This window comes from Tenrec ecaudatus, chromosome 1, assembly GCF_050624435.1.
Source record: "Tenrec ecaudatus isolate mTenEca1 chromosome 1, mTenEca1.hap1, whole genome shotgun sequence".
Classification (NCBI taxonomy): domain Eukaryota; kingdom Metazoa; phylum Chordata; class Mammalia; order Afrosoricida; family Tenrecidae; genus Tenrec; species Tenrec ecaudatus.
The window spans coordinates 16228153-16243998 of NC_134530.1; the positions used below are offsets into that span (position 1 = coordinate 16228153).

General features: G+C 53.7%; 1 protein-coding gene and 1 non-coding gene across 2 annotated transcripts; one reads left to right on the forward strand and one right to left on the reverse strand.

Moving 5' to 3' along the window:
* Positions 1-749: 749 nt before the first annotated feature.
* LOC142438202 (U6 spliceosomal RNA) lies at positions 750-853 on the forward strand. Its single transcript, XR_012782627.1, has one exon. It is a non-coding gene; the product is annotated as a U6 spliceosomal RNA (small nuclear RNA).
* Positions 854-4060: 3207 nt separating this feature from the next.
* Positions 4061-15783, reverse strand: HOOK2 (hook microtubule tethering protein 2). The gene is made up of 22 exons (XM_075536770.1): positions 15651-15783; positions 15050-15135; positions 14907-14979; positions 13054-13104; positions 12831-12963; positions 12652-12719; positions 12252-12314; positions 11927-12007; positions 11668-11828; positions 11423-11563; positions 10397-10598; positions 9736-9846; positions 9552-9639; positions 8741-8810; positions 7522-7659; positions 7335-7422; positions 7098-7132; positions 5212-5294; positions 5013-5116; positions 4706-4819; positions 4559-4630; positions 4061-4485 (listed from the first exon to the last, which is right to left on the reverse strand). Exons 1-22 carry the CDS (start codon positions 15693-15695, stop codon positions 4336-4338), a joined length of 2157 nt encoding a protein of 718 aa, XP_075392885.1. The 5' UTR covers positions 15696-15783; the 3' UTR covers positions 4061-4335.
* Positions 15784-15846: the final 63 nt, after the last annotated feature.

Genomic DNA, 15846 nt, shown 5'->3' on the forward strand with positions numbered 1-15846 from the left:
AAGACCTCTTTAAAATCCACCTCGTCTGCCTGTGAGGTTGGACAGTGATGCCTTTGAATTATTGTCTCGACAAAAGACATTAATTTGCCACCAACTGCCAGCAGAACAAAGGGACCTGTCTTTGAAGAAGCCTAGGCCAGTTGCCACTTTCGAGGTGAGATGGCAAAATTCTCATCTCACATATTTTGGACATATGATTGGGGAGACCCTGAGGACATCATGCTTGGTAGAAAGTCATCCCCTCCCCCCAAAAAAGAGGAAGATCCTCAATCAATGAATTGACGCAGTGGCTGCAACAATGGGCTCAAACACAGCAACCATGTGCGGGTGGAGTTTCTTTCCTGAGGTCACTGAGTTAGAACCATCTGGAAGGCACTCAACAACATACGTACAAGGAGGTACCAGCTCCCCCCCAAAACCTGGAATTGTACTGGGTGGAACAGAAATTTTGTAGTACACGTTTCCTGCTAGGTGTGCATGGAGGAATTCGCTCTGAGTTAGTGCACCCAGTGGCATCACCTAGGAAGGTTCTCTCTGGTCACAGTGAATTTTTTAATAAAAGCAGATTTGCTCAAACCTCATTTTCATGATGACCAATTTAAGTGAACAGCATGCAGCTGTGAAATTGTTTCTTGCTCAGGAAAAATGCCGCAGAAACTGTTGTGATGTTGAACACAGCTTACAAGGACGCTATAGAAAAATCTCAAGTGTGTGAGTAGATTTCTCATTTCAAAAAAAGATGAAATGCCGTGCTCGCTTCGGCAGCACATATACTGAAATTGGAATGATACAGAGATTAGCATGGCCCCTGTGCAAGGATGACACGCAAATTCGTGAAGTGTTCCATATTTTTACTGATTAGCAGACTATAAAAAAAAGATGAAATGTTGATACACGACAAACCTTGTTCTGGATGTCTGCCAGATTCCTGAACAGATGAAAATGCCAACTTGTAGTGCATTTGGGGATCATTTCACCAGGTCAGACTGGTAATTAAGTTTTCTATTTAGAGCAGTGGTTCTCAATCTATGGGTCATGACCCCTTTAGGGGGCAAACGACCCTTTCACAGGGGTCACTCAATTCATAACAGTAGCTGCCGAGATCACTTCCAACCATGGGCCTTGTCAGCGCACAGAGGAGGAGCATTCAAAGGCTCCACCAAGGAAGGCTCCACCAAGGAAGGTCTCTTCTGTGAACCCTTTGAAATTATTGCCAATATCATTATTGATAATTGTAGCTGCTCTCTTATTCCTGATCATTTTGATCACTTCCCCTTTTGGGAAACAACTGATGTCACCTGAGGAATGTTCCCCAGAAGTTAAGGTTACTCCCCTCCCTATGACTTTGAAAGGTCCATGTCCTGACTGCGTGCAGAGTACTGTATAATAAAACTAGACACTGGAAGCCAGAACCCCCCTTAAGGAATTTGTTAGATCTTGAGCAGGCTGAGTTATTGCAACTGAAACCCATGGAAATCTCAGAGGCTCATTTGGAAGCTTTTGTGCAAGACTCTAAAAAGTTTATCATCCTTTTCCCACAGTTTTCTCCCCTCCTTATCTTGGTTACAGCAAAGGAGGCAGAGTATGGCATCCCCCTCCAGGAAATAACCCAAAGAGAAATAGAGTTCCTGGCTCTGATTTACCTGATTCAGGAGCTTGTAATGAAAATGGCATAAGAATAGTTAACAAAGAAGGTATACAAGTTCCTTTTAGTAGTTTAAGTTTTATGGAATGGTTCGCAAGAGGGCCTCCGTGGTGTTTGAAGCTCACTGCAGCAAAGCTACCTGTTGTGAGGCAGCTCATACCTTGGTACAGAAAGACTTGTGGGGGTTTAATTTATGGGAACTTAGTGGGAAAGTAAGAACAAGAAATGAAAGCCCTAGAGGAACAGCCCAAGAAAGAACAGAAAGAACAGCCAACGCCTTTCAAGTAATTTTTGTGATTGATAGTGAAATGCATTAGTGCTTTATTGATTTCATAGTTAGAACAATGCGCCCTAGTTGGATAAAGTGTGCTCAGTTATTGTTAAAGGGGTTGCATCTATCACCCTTGTGGTTGAGCCAGTTTTAGTTTCAAGATGTACTAATTTTTAACCAAGAATTATGTGATTATGTAACTTGTCATGGTCTTGTGGCCTGAGAATTTCCTGATGTATGACCTCAGGCCATAAGCTTTAAGCCAAGAAAAAGAATATATAAGTTGAAGCTTTCCATGAATAAAACTGGAATAGTCACCCGCAACCTTTGAGTCGTGAGGTTTCTGTCTCCCACTCGCCGACGCCGTGACCCACTTTGAGGGACAGACCCCTGGCCCTTGCTGCAGCTGGACTGCGGCAAGTAGCAAAATTACAGTGATGAAGTAGCAATGAAAATAATTTTATGGTTGGGGGTCACCCCAATATGAAGAACTGTATTAAAGGGTCGTGGCATTAGGAAGGTTGAGAACGACTGGTTTAGAGGTTCTGAAAATATTGCAGAATGGGGAGGGAGGAGAAAAAAATGAGCTGATACCAGGGACTTAGGTGGAGAGCAAATGTTTTGAGAATGATGAGGGCAATGAACATACAGATGTGCTTTATACCATTGATATATGTATGGATTGTGATAAGAGTTGTATGAGCCCGTAATAAAGTGATTTTTTAAAAAAAACCTAAAAACAAAAAAATATTGCAGAACGCCTGATGTGTGGCAGAAGGAGGACTGGCTTGGCCACCACAACCTCGCACCTGCTCACGCAGCCATCTCAGTGCACCAGTTTCTGGCAAAAACAGCCTGCCTCCCTTGCCCCACACCCCTTACTCACCTGACCTGGTCCGTGCAACTTTTCATTTCCGAGTGATTTGAGAAGGTAGACGAGGTGAAGAAAAAACCGTGGAAGGTGCTGTTAGACATCCAAACCGAGGAGTTTGAAAAATGTTTCCAAGAATGGAATCACAGGTTTGACAAATGCATTAAGTGTCATGGAGATTACTTTGAAGGTGATAAGGTTGTTTTGTTAAAATAAAAAATTTTTAAACACATAGCTTTGAAAAAAAATGTTTGGGGGCAAACCTCCTCATACCACCTGCATTCCCATTTGCCTCCCACACCTATTTAGGATAGAATTACCTATGTGTCTGCTCACAAGTTATTGTTAATTTCTATGGCTGTTGCAGAATTCTATGCTATGTAGCATTGATCATAATCTTGTGTCCTTCATCTCTCTCCAATTTCTTCTGTTGCCTTGCTCTTGTGACTTTCCCTTCACCAGAATTATCTTCTGCCTACTACCTACGTAGTGTTTCTCTCCCCCGCTCCCTGATAACCCACCAAAGATGCGTGACTTTCAGAATGATCATCTCAGACATTCTTTGTCTTTGGGGGCTTGACTTATTTCACAATGCTCTGTATATTAATCTGTGTTGAGACGCTTTATGGATTCCTCATTGTTTTGTTGGTTTTGTTTATTTGCTGTGGAGTATTCCTTCTTACATATGTCTCAATGTAAGAAGATACTTTTTTGTGTGCTATTTTGTATAACACTGCAAGGAATACAAGGTGTGCCTGTGTCTATTCATGTCACAGCTCCTTTTTTTGGAGAGATGTACACCTAGGAGTGGGATAGGTGGATTGGATACACAAACCCACTGCCAATGAGTCGATGCTTTGCAGGGTTTCTGAGGCTGTAATTCGTGTTTCTTTCTTTAGGCTATAATTCTTTATGAGAGCAGTGAGCCTCCTCTTCCTCCAGCAGTGGTTGGTGGGTTTGAACATCTGACTTTATGGTTAGTAGGCTGACACTGACCCAGCTGTCTGGTATTTCTATTTTGAGCTTCTGAAGGAACTGTCACATGGCGGTTGTGCCGCAGCCTCAGTAGCATTTGCTGTTCTCCACGGCTCTCCTTTTGGGTGGGTGTGTAACACATTCCCCCCCAGTACTAGGACCGCCAGCCACAAGCCACTGTTTTGGCAACGAGCCCCTTGAGAGAAAACAAAGCTGAGTCATCCCTGGCCGGCTTTGCGGCTCCCACTTTGGAACCCAGAGTCCAGGAAGGACAGATTAAAGTCTTTATTCATCTTCATCTCAGATATAAAATCAGTCTCCCCAGTTCACCACCGAGAGAGAGATCTAGGGTAAGAATCACAATGCTAGCCTAAAAAGAATCGGCTCACATTTGTCTCTTGCCCTGTCCCTGCCCCCACACCCCTTTCTGGAAAGCAAAGGGCAAGGGTCACCATCCCAAGGCCCCAAGAAACTGGCAGAGGTCACTTGGTGTGGAGCCTTGTGTGAGGTGGGGGAACCCCAGGTCGATGAAGCCCTGGCTGCCTGGGCAGACAACAGGATCCTGAGGGGCCGTCAGTGCTTGTCAATGGGGCGCAGGGTCAGGGAGGCCAGGCGTCCCAGGGGTCCACGGCGAGCATTGGTGGCGAGCCGCTGCTGCGCCAGGAAGGACTGGGCATGAGCCGGCGACCATTCTTCCCCGGTGCGCTGCTGCAGTGCCATGCCCTGGTGGAGGGGGTTAGGTCCGGTGAGCCCAAGGGATGGTCCCAACCCTCTGGTCCCCGGGGGATAGACTCACCATATTATACCAGGCACTGATAAGCCGCCTCTCTTCCTGCTCGCGCTGACTTCGACTCTTCTCAAAGTCCATCTGCCAAGAAAGTGCCCGTCAGGGGCCTGGCTCCTCAGCGGGCATGGGGTCACAGGCAAAGGACTGGCCACTCACTTCCAGGTGCCGGATGTGGACGTCCCGCTCCCGGAGCTGTGTCCACAAGGACTGGAGTTCGGAGGGCGCAGCAGCGGTGGGCCTGGGCTGCTTCGGTTCCATGGTCTGCATGACCTAGACGTTGGGGAAAACACGGTGGGGTGGGGTTGGGGGTGGGTCGGGTCTTCAGCTGTGACTGGTGTATTATGCCAGGTGGGGTGGCGGAGGGGATTTGCCAGAAAGTTACAGGGCTTGGGCGGAAGGGGTTGGGAAGGTGGCCTGGGCAGGAGGCTCCTTAGGAGGACTCCGGCCACCCTTGCACGCTCACCGTGCGCGCCTTTTCCACATAACGGCGGTACCGCTCCTCCATGGTCCGCAAGTCTGCGTCCTTTTTCTGCAAGCTGTGCTGCAGCTCCTCAATGCGCTGGGCTGCTGTGGGAGAAAGGAGAGCCCTCAGCTACCCCTACCTGCCCCCCGCCCCCCCCCCAGCCATTGTCCTGCGCACATCCCACTGTGGTCTCACTTACTGCTGCTGCCCACAGGCGGCTCCAGCTCCTCGATGTACTCGCGCTTCCGTTGCAGCTCCACGTCGGCCTCGTGCAGCTTCTGCCTGTGGGTAGGGTCAGGGCAGAGGCAGGCTGACCACCAGGCCCTGCTTCTCCTGTCCTCCTAGGTGGCCACAGCCTACCCCCTTACCCCTACCCCCAACTCAACTCACTGCCACCCAGTCGATTCCCACCCACGGCGACCCCACAGGGCAGAGTAGAACTGCTCGTATGCGTTTCTGAGACTGGGACTCGTTTTTTTTTCCAACCGTTTTCTTGTGATAGAATTTACACAACTGTAACTCTTGGCCGGAATACAAAGCCTAACCTTAAAAAAAGAAAACCTAACCTTTCTCCTGTGGAGCAATTGGTGGTTTTGAACTGCTGACCTTGTGGTTAGCAGCCCAGCACATAAACATCATCACACCACCAGGTCTTCCTAGGTAGCGAGAAATACTCCTACCCTGGCTACAGAGGCCTCTGCATGTTCCTCATACCCCAGGGACTGTGTACTTTCCCAACGTTGCTTCAGCTGAGGATCAGGGCCCCATCCTGCATACCCCTTGCCCTGTGCCCCAGAGACCAGCCATTTCTTCCATTCAGCTCCATCACCCTTCTCTGTCCAGCACCATCATCCCCCCTCCATGGCTCCCTCCAGATGCAACCAACCAGCAGACACATGGTCCTTGCAAGGAAATCGCTTATAAAAGAAGGAGATGCCAACCAAAGCTTCTGCCAAGTGTAGCAAAAACTCCAGAGAGCTCTGGCAGGCACTCTGTGCGGCTCACCCAGTAGACACAGAATGTGATACAATGTTTCAACGGTGGCCTCTTTGCTGTGTCTTTGAATAAACTACAAAAGTATGTAACCTTAGGGCCCTGTTTCCACTTCTGCTATACATTGCTACAAAAGGCTGCAACAAAGTAATCCACGCTTAGATTTGGGCCCTTTGTCTGAAATTGCACACGGCTAGCAAAGGCTAAATACATTGTAGGATGCCCTCGGTGCTCCCGCGCCGCACACACACACACAAGGGCAAGCCACCATCCCAACCACACTTGCACATGAGAATCGAGCCCCAGGGCTCCAAGGCAGCCAGCCAGCCTCTGTGCTGGAAGCCTTCCTGGGAGAAGTGAGGAAATCGCATGCCAGTTATTTTCAGGGAACCTGGGCTGGGAAGGAGATGAGTACCGCTTCTCTCGCCTTCTGTGTAAATGAGGGTTGGAAAGATCTATAATCTGTTGGCTTGCACAGACTCCAACCAACTCTGGGAGGGTTTCCATAATACACTCAGAGGAACAGGAAGGGGGTGGAAGCGGTGGGACTGTGGGTGGCCTGGAAAGCACCCCAGTTCTATCTACATAGCTTGGTATAGTAGAGGGTGTTTTTTTCCCCCTAATGTTTTTCATGTTTGAAGCATAAACTTGACAGCTATGTAGTTTAAATGTGTGTGTGTGTGTACCAAAAACCCGCTCACTGCCATTGAGTTGATGATGACTCACAGTGACACTAAATATATACAGATCTTTTCTTGTGGTTTTCTAAGACTGTGACTCTTAGAAGTCAGCAGTAGGAAGCTGGGTCTCTCTCCCACAGAGTGGCTGGTGGCTTCGAATGGCTGACCCTGCAGTTGGTAGCCCACTGCACATAACGACCATGCCACCAGGGATCGTATATGGCAAGTAAAGTATCATTTCATCATCCTTCTGGGAAATGCCTTCCAAATGCTCCCTCTTCTTCCCGCCTGCAGTGACCCATCCCTCACTCCCTTGTCCTGAAAGGATCTGAGCCCTGGCTTTAGCTTGCCTCCCCCAGTCTGTGTTCCCTTCCTCCCAGCCCCTTGGGGAAGCCCGCCTTCTGGGACTCACAGGTGCTCCTCCAGCTTCCTCTTCAGCAGGGTGGGCTGCGGGGAAGACAAGAGGCAGGGGATGAGGAGGGGTTTGGGGGTCCTGAACCTCTTTCCCCAGTCAGGGTCAAGGGTGCAGTTCTCAGCCCACTGTACTTACAATGGCCTGCAGGGGGCATCAGGCAGCAAGGGGGAGAGAGAGAGGAGGGTCACTGGGGCTTTCCAGGGAGGGCCAGGCAGGGAAGAGGTGAGCACTCACGTCCTCGCTCCTGCCCCCCTGCTCCTGCAGGGTCTTCTGCAGGTCCTCCACCTGGGCCCGCAGGTCAGCCAGCTGCTGTTGGTTCAGCCTGCGGGGGTGAGAGCCACTCAGCACCCAGCACGCTGCTGCCACCACCACGGGGACCCCCAGCCTTGGCACACACCCCGCCCTGCGGCCAGGCCCTCACCGGTGTTGCGTTTCCAGTCCGTGGCGTGCTCGATTGGCCTCCTCCAAGTGGCGCTGCAAGTCCTCCTGCCGCTCACGGTCAGCCGCTTCCTGCTGGCACAGCCGCTTGTTCTCCAGCTGAAGCCTCAGGAGCGTCTCCCTGTACAGAGAGGGGTGAGGGGTGAACGAGGTGACCAGTGCCTGGAGATGAGGAGAGCGGGGTGGGGCAGAGCTCTGCGGAATGACTTAGCATGGGCTGGGCTATGGGGTCCTGGGGACTTGGACTAAGTTAGGGGCAGGCAGGAAGTGGAACCCTGGGGTGCATATAAATGGGGGAGTCAGTTGGCAGGGCTGTCAACTGATATAGGGGGAGAGCCAAGGAAGGGTGGGTTACAGGGAAGAGACCAGGGGGGACCATCTGAGGCAGTGGTTCTCAACCTTCCTCGTGCAGTGACCCTTTAATACAGGTCCTCGTGTTGTGGTGACCCCTCAACCATAAAATTATTTTCGTTGTGACTTCATCACTGTCATTTTGCTACTGTCATGAATCGGGATACCCTTGTGAAAGGGTCGTTCGACCACCAAAGAGGTCGCGACCCACAGGATGAGAACCACTGAAAGGGAATGCAGGGATACACAGGGATGGCGCGCTGCATTTGCCTGGGAAAGGCACAGGGAGTTAAACTCAGCATGGGTTTGCAAGCAGAACCAGGAGATCGAGAAAGGTAAGAATGGTATGTGTGGGGGTCTCGGGGCTGGGGGCGGGCAGAGCCAAATGGCAACCAAGGTAGGCAGAGCCACTGGTGGACTGAGAATTGGAGGCCTTAGCAATCTGGATGTGCTCAGAGAATGCCAACCACAAGGCTAGCAGTTCAACACCACCAACCACTTCGCGGGAGAAAGATGAGGCTTTCTACCCCCTAAAGATTGAGAGTCTCAGATGCCCTGTGGGGCTGTTCTACTCTGTCCTATAGGGTTGCCATGAGATGGAATGGCTTCATGGCAGTGAGTGAGGCAGATTTCGGGACTAGGGGTGCAGCGATAAGGGGTGGGCCTACTCTGTACATTGAGTAGGGATCTGGGGCTGGGAAAGCGAATGGGTGGGGCCAGAAGCAGTGCAGGCCCTGAGAACTGAGTTCCCTCAAAGTAAGCAATAGTGTTCTCACTTTGAGATGGGCCAAGGGCCAAGGGCAGGCCCAGGCAGAACTGAGTAGGCCCAGAACTCCCAGCCCCCAGAATACCTGAGCTCAGTTGGCAGGATCTCCGCAGCTAAGTTTTCCACAGCCGCTGAGGAGGGATCTAGTGATGGGTCTAAAGAATGCCAATAAAATGAAATAAAATTTTATATAGATAGATAGATAGATAGATATAAAGTTCAGGTGTGCAGACTCCCCTCCAGGTCATCTGTCAAAGGGTCATCTTTCCAGCTCAAGTTTGCCTAGACGCTTGGCTTGACACAAGCCCCATTCAAATGGAGGAGTGTCACAAGGTTCTGCAACCCCCCCTCCCCCCATGTGCCCTTGTGCCATCCTGAGGCCCCTTTGAGAGGCCCCGTCCCTCTCTCCTCCAGCCTCCCACCCAGATGGGTCTAGCTCTGTCCCCAGCCTGGACAAGCCCTTTCAGTCTGTCTTAGCAGCACTCCAGAGAGCCCTGTGGTTAAGCGTTCATCTGCTGAATGAAAAGGTTGGTGGTTCCAATCCAGTGATCACAATAAAAGAACAACGTGTGGCCATCTGCTGCTGTAACTATTAAGGCCTTAGAAACCCTATGGGGTCGTTCTATTTATAGGGTCACTATAGAAGGCACAACCCACCGTTCCACTGTGGTTGGATGGACACAGTCCCTGTAGGACACGGAAGCACTGCTCCATTGGGTTTCCAAGGCTGTAACCCTTTAGGGAAAGCGACTTTTTGGCTCCTAGGCTCACTTTGAGTTGGAAATCAACCCAATGACTTGTTTGGTTTGAGGAACAGCACATCCGGCCAGTGAGATGCCACAACACCCCTGTCCAGACCCAAGGCTCCAGGCCCCGCAGGGCCCGCCCCAGCTCACCGGCCTGGGTCAGTGCTCGTGGCTGCAGCTGTGCACAACGCAGTTCCTCATTGGCCTCTCGCAGGGAGTCCCGCTCTGCCAGCAACCGCTGGAGGGATGGGAGTTAGAAGCGTAAGAGGGGCCTGCAGTTTCCAGGGCAGGCGCTGGGCGGGAACCGGGTTTGGGAGCGGGACTACAGCCTCACCTCCTTCTCCTTGGTCACGGACTCATATTTCTCCTCCAGGTTGCGGCACTCAAAGAGCCATTTCTCGGCCTTCATGGCCTCCTCGTGCTGCCGAGCCTGTAGTTCTTGCACCTAACAGAGGGGGAGGGGTGAGGGATCGAGGCTGCAGGGGGCGAAGGAGCAGCAGAGTGTACGCCAGGTGGAGGGGGTGGGGCCAGAGGGACGCACACAGGGATTTCGGATAGAGGCGGTGCTTAAGTCAAAAGTCCAAGCCCCGCCTCCCAAAATAAACAAAGTCCAACCCCCCCACCCCCCCCCACACACACCCCCGCATCTAGTACACAGTAACTCATTGTGCCCCTGAATGAGTTTTCCCAAACTGTAACTCTCATCTTTCTTCCGTAGTGTCTGCCAACCTGTCTCATAGCAACGCAACACCTAACCCACAGCGCCACCAAGGCAGTCCTGCTGCGTGGCTGGGGAGAGGCCCAAAGGAGTATGACCTATAAAGAGCACATGACTTATATAAAAGACGCACGACCTATATAAAAGACGGAGGGTTCCGGACCAAATCGCATAGCTTGTGGAGGGGTGGGGTGGGGGTGGGTATGGACAGGCCAAAGTGAGGAGGTGTACTTGAGGGGTCCCGCCCCGGCCTCACCCACTGCCAGCCCCTCCGCACCTGCAGGCGCTGGGCCTCTAGCTGGGCCCGCAGTGAGCCCGCCCTGCGCAGCTCATCCTCCAGCTGTCGCGTGCGCTCCGCGTGGCCCGCGTTGCGCTCCTCCAGCTGCCGCACCTGCCGCCGCAGCTCCGGCAATTCGCCCAGGCGGCGCCTGCAGCCGGTCAGCGTGGCCTCCAGCTGCCCAGCCCGCTCGGAAGACTGCCTGGGGGAGGGGGCAAGCAGGGGAACAGGCAGGCGCCCATAGTCGGGCTTCAGCTTGGATGTGGCTGAAGGCAGGAGGTGTCAGCTAGTATTAGGGTTCACAGGGAAGGGGTCATGGGGGTCATGGCCTTTCAGGGGCATGAAGGTTCTGTACACATTAGTGGTTTCCAGGTAGATCCACTGGGGTAGAATATGGGGGGGGGGGGAGGTGAACAGAAGGGCTGTCATAGGGATGATAGGGTCCCAGAGGCACCTCCAAGCACACTGGCATCGAGATAGCTTTAGGGTGGCACCATGGGGACTCTGGAGGTCACCTTAGCACCTCAAGGCTGCTATGGGGTGGCATGGTGCCCTCTGAGGTTATGGAAGATACAAGGTAACTATGGAGTGAGAGCTCCAGGGGGTACCAAGCATTGTGGGGTTGCAGGTACTGAGCAATTTGTTGTAAGGAGGTAAACTTAGGTCATGGGGGCACCTGGATCACAGGGGTCAAGGAGGGCAACACGGGACCCAGGGACATGATGTGACCTGGCAGTGGGCCTAGGGAGCACTATGAGGGGTCTGGGCTTGTTGGAGTCACAGGGGTGTCGTAGGGCACAATGTGGGGTGTAACAAAGTGGCCCTGGTTGGGGGAGGGGCACAAGGGCCTGGAGCATACTGTGGAATTCAGGATGCTGCTGCGCAGTTTGAGAGTCCGACATGGTGGGGGTCCAGTGGGTTTGGAGAGCCACAGGGGGCTGTGGCATTGGAGAAAGGCTCTGGAAACACGGAGGGAGGGGCTGGATGGGTGATTCAGAGACACACCCACACAGGACCCCCACTTACCGCAGCTCATCCATCTCGTCCTTCAGGGCCTGCGCCTCGTGGGCGAGCCCAGTCAGCGCCTGGTTGCGCTGCTGCAGCTCTGAGACCTCGCGCTCCAGCTCCACACAGCGCTGCCGCTCATCTTCCCGGCTGCTCTCCAGCCTGGGGGCGGGGAAGGGGAAGGGGGGGGGGCGGGTGAGAAGGCAGGCCCCAGCCGTTCCTTGGGGAGTTCCTCCAGTGGCCCAAACCCCACCTGATGACCCCACCTGAAGTTCTCCTCCTGCAGCTGCTCGAGCTGGGACTGTAGCAGTAGCAGCTTCTTGGCAGTGAGGCCCAGGGCCCCCTCCCCTTCGGGCCGGCCGACTCGCTCCCGCAACACAGCATTCTCCTGCGCCAGGCCCTGCTTCTCTTCCGACAGGAGCACCAGCTGGTGGGAGGGGACAAGGGCACTAGAGCTTGGAGGGCAGCTTGCCAGGGACCCTGCCTTAGGAGCACTGGTATCCCCCCTCCCCACCTCTATCCCACCTGTCGCTCCAGGTCCAGACAGCGCTGCCGCAGCACATCCCCCTCCTCTGCCTCCTCGCTCAGAAAGTAGTACCTGCGGGACTGAGGGGGTGGGGGCGCCAAGGGAGTTAGGGATCCAGAGGGGGCTCTGGAGGAAGAGGTTAGGGTTTCTAGAGCTAGAGAGGAAGGGGCCAGGAAACCTGCAGGGTCTACTGAGAGAGGGCTGGAACCCAAGGGGATGGGGGAAGGACCATTCATGACTCCACTAGGGATCTGGGAAGGTCCCTGGGGAAAGGGGGTGGTTTGCAGGTCCTGACAGATTAAGACTTTTAACCCCAACCCTTACCTGACTGTCAAAGTTGCCATAGGACTCCAGGGTCAGAGAGTCTGGAGTGTCTTTGGTCATGAGCTGTTGGGGGGAGAGAGCAGTGGGTTTGTAGGGGGGTGGGCGGCCTCTGAAAGCCACCTTCAAAGCTTCCAAGATCCAGTCTTGGCACCTCTCCAGCCCCATCCCACCCCCAGTGCCCTCAGCCAGTTCTCCAGAGTCACTCCAGCCCCGACGGCTGCCCTGTGTCCACCCTGCAGGGAGGCCTTCTGGCTTGGAGCAGCTTGGAACTGGCAGTCATGTGAAACACACGTCTAGCCAGCTGAGTTGCAGGCAGAGCCCAAACCTGTGCCCAGTTCTCCCTGCTCTGGGGCTGCCCCCTGCCCCGCTACTCCTTGACACCCTGGGCTCCGCCACCCACCTCCTGGATGGCTTCCATCACCACATGCTGAACAGACTCCTCCAGCGTCATGATTCTCTGGATATGCTCTGGGGATGGCAGGGGTCAGGGGGAGGCTGAGACCTGGACCCAGGGCCGTGGGGAGGAAGGACCACCTCAGGCCCCTCCAGGGAAGCCCTGTCCCCCCATCCCAATCATACCCTGCTTTTGCTCACAGCTGATGGCACAGCCCAGAACCAGCTGGAGCAGCTTGCCAAGCTCCGCTGGGTCTGAGAACTGGCCAATGAGGCTCACGTCTGGGAGGTGCTGCTCAGACACAGGGTGTCCCAGGACCTGAGGGCAGGGGTGAGGGGGTGGGGTCAGGCCTCACTGACCCTACCTGCCTCCACTCCAACCTGCTAAGTCCCTTTACAGGTTACTCACATGCTGGGAGTATTCCACCAGACTCTGCAAAATCCTCTTCAGATTGCCAACCTGGGGAGGGACAGGGGCTGCATCTAGGGACCTGGAGCCTCAAGGAGGGACCAGGCAGCCCCACCCAGTCTATTCCATCTCACCTCTTAATCGCTGGTCACCTCATCCTGTCTGCTCCTATGGTCTGTCTGTGTCCCCTCCCCTGGGAACACTCTCCCAGGCTGTCGGTGGTTCTTGTCCATCTCAACTGTTACATGCCCCTCCACCCCCACCCCCCGCCCGAATCAAATAGCTTCTCACCACTTGCACCACCTCCCCTTGGCCCTCATTCAGCCCACTGCACCAGCTGTCTTTGCCTCCAGCCAGGCTGCCTGCGTGTCATTCCTCTCCATGCCACCAGGGGGGAAGCATTCTAAAACTCAAGCCAGGTTGTGTCTTTCCGCAGCACTAACCCTTCCTGGGCTTTTCACAGCACTTAAAATAGAGTCTGCATCCCTGAGCCCTGGCCTGTCCCTGATGACCTCATCCTCTACCATTTTCACCTTCTTATATCTTCTGGTCCAACTCTCTGCCGTTCCTCCATCACGCCAAACTCTCTATATCTGGCACAAAGAGCCCCCAGGACAGGTTGGGTTATGCACTGGACTGCTACCTTGCTCTCAGGAGAAAGATGAGGTTTCTACTCCCAAAAAGATTTATACCCTCAGAAATCAAAAGGGGCAGTTCTACTCTGTCCTACTCTGTCAGTCTGTCGTAAGGTCTGTCCCTGCAAAGAGTTTTTGTTTTGTCTTGACTTGATGATGTCTGGCACAAGAGCCAGAGTGGTTCAGTGGTTAATTAATTAGATGCTAACAGAGTCCTGGTAATGTAGCGGCTATGCATTGCACTGCTAACTGTGAGGTCATCAGTTCTAAACCACCAGTCACTCTATGGGAGAAAGAGGAGGCTTTCTACTCCTGTAAAGAGTTACAATCTCAGAAACCCACAGGGACAGTTCTACCCTGTCCTATGGACTTGTTAAGAGTCAGAATCGACTCTATGGTAGTGAGTTAACAAAAGGCCAGTGGTTCAAACCCACCAGCTGCTCAGTGGAAGCAAGATGCAGTTATTTGGTTCCGTAAAGGTATAGTGTACAGCCTTGGAAACTGTATGGGAAGTTCTACTCTGTCCTACAGAGCAGCGATCATTCAGAATTGACTTGATGACAATGAGATACCTGGAGTCAGGAAGCCTGGTAGGGCAGTGGGTAGGTAACCAGTTAACTGTTAACACAAAGGTCAGCAGTTTGAGCCCACCTGCCAACTCAAAGGAGGGAAAAACAACAAAACCCTGGTGGTCTGTCTCTGTAAAGGTTATACCCTAGGCAGTGCTATGGGGCAATTCTACTCTATCAGATGGACAGGGTCCCTATGAGTTAGAACCACTTGGACAACATAAAATAACAACAACATACTTGGAATACTCTTCCTCCTAACCTCAGCTCATCTCAAGTAACCACCCAGTAACCACCGGATAGCTCCCATGACCCAGTTTGCATTGTCTTCCTAAGACTCCTTGCCATTGGAAATGCATTGTGTGTGTGTGTGTGTACGCTATTGCCTGTCCACATCACTAGAAGGTCAGCTGCATGAGGGCAGATCGTGGTCTATGCCTTTCTTTGCTGCATCCCTGTGCCTGGCAGGCAGGGGTGGCTCTACAGAGTGGATGACTTAACAGAAGGCTGGTGGACTCCTGGGGGTGTGTCTGGCAATCGGTCTCCCTCCCTAGGACTGTCTCAGCATCACCCTGACCGTGGGCCCTGCTGATCCTTTCCTGAACATCTCTTCACCAGCCTGTCCCCCAGTCACGAGTCCACCTGTCACCTTCAGTCTCCAGTTGTGACCTGTGTCGTCGGAGATGCCCTGGAGCCATGCCTCGTTGAACCAGGATGGGTCTCTGGGGGTGAGAAGGTGGGATGAGCACAGGTGGAGGGCCTTTGGGGGCCCTCCCTGTCAACCCCACGCACATCTGGTTCAGCACATAGGCTATTGCAAGGCCGCTGCTCAAATCCTGTGGGCTGGCACAGGGGGGCGGGGCGTGGAACGTCTGCAACTGAAGGAAAGGCAGGAGAAGGGGGTTAGTATCAGGGACCAGACCGTTGAGCCACACCCCTTTTTGTCAGAGTTTGGGGTCAGCAGTAGCCCCACGACCTTAGGCAGGTACTAACCTGTTGCGCCACAACACCAGCTTGGCTGGGAAGTGCCCTCTGCTCACCTGGGACCAGAGGGGGCGTGGCCTTACTTTACCTCTGCCCAACTAAGCCCGGAGAAGGTGGAACCAAGAGTCATCTGAGCCCCAGTGGAGCCACGTGACCGATAAGTTCACCTGTGTCCCCATCCCATGTGACCCAGCCACCGGAGGGGTGGGGCCTCACCTGTACTTTCCAGGCAGACCTGCCACGTGATGGGGGCAGGTGCTCAGGCCAGAGTCCAACGGCTGGCCTTGTAGGCCCGACCCTTTCCCTCTCCCAACCCCAAGGCAGAGAGGCAGGCTGAGCTAGGGTCTGGACGCTCGGTGGGGGGAAAAGCGCGGGTACACACCTGTTCCCGGCCCCGCCCCTGACCTACCCAGGTGAGCAGAGGCCCGCATAGCTCCGCCTTGTCCACACTCATGGCTCCCGATGGGATTTGACTCGGGCCGCGGAGCCGCCGCCACCGCAGGCGCCTCCAGTCCGCCACTAGCGAGCTGCTGTGGCCCCGACCTCCCGCTCGGCCTGGAGCCCCGCCCCGCCCCGCCCCCTAGACGCAGGGCCCTCCCCCGTCA

Coding starts and splice junctions, on each gene's coding strand:
- HOOK2 (XM_075536770.1), bottom strand. CDS start 15,695: ATGAGTGTGGACAAGGCGGAGCTATGCGGGCCTCTGCTCACCTGG. Junction 10,599..11,422: donor GACGAGATGGATGAGCTGCG/GTAAGTGGGGGT, acceptor CCCCTCCCCCAG/GCAGTCTTCCGAGCGGGCTG. Junction 9,847..10,396: donor TAGAGGCCCAGCGCCTGCAG/GTGCGGAGGGGC, acceptor CCCCTCTGTTAG/GTGCAAGAACTACAGGCTCG.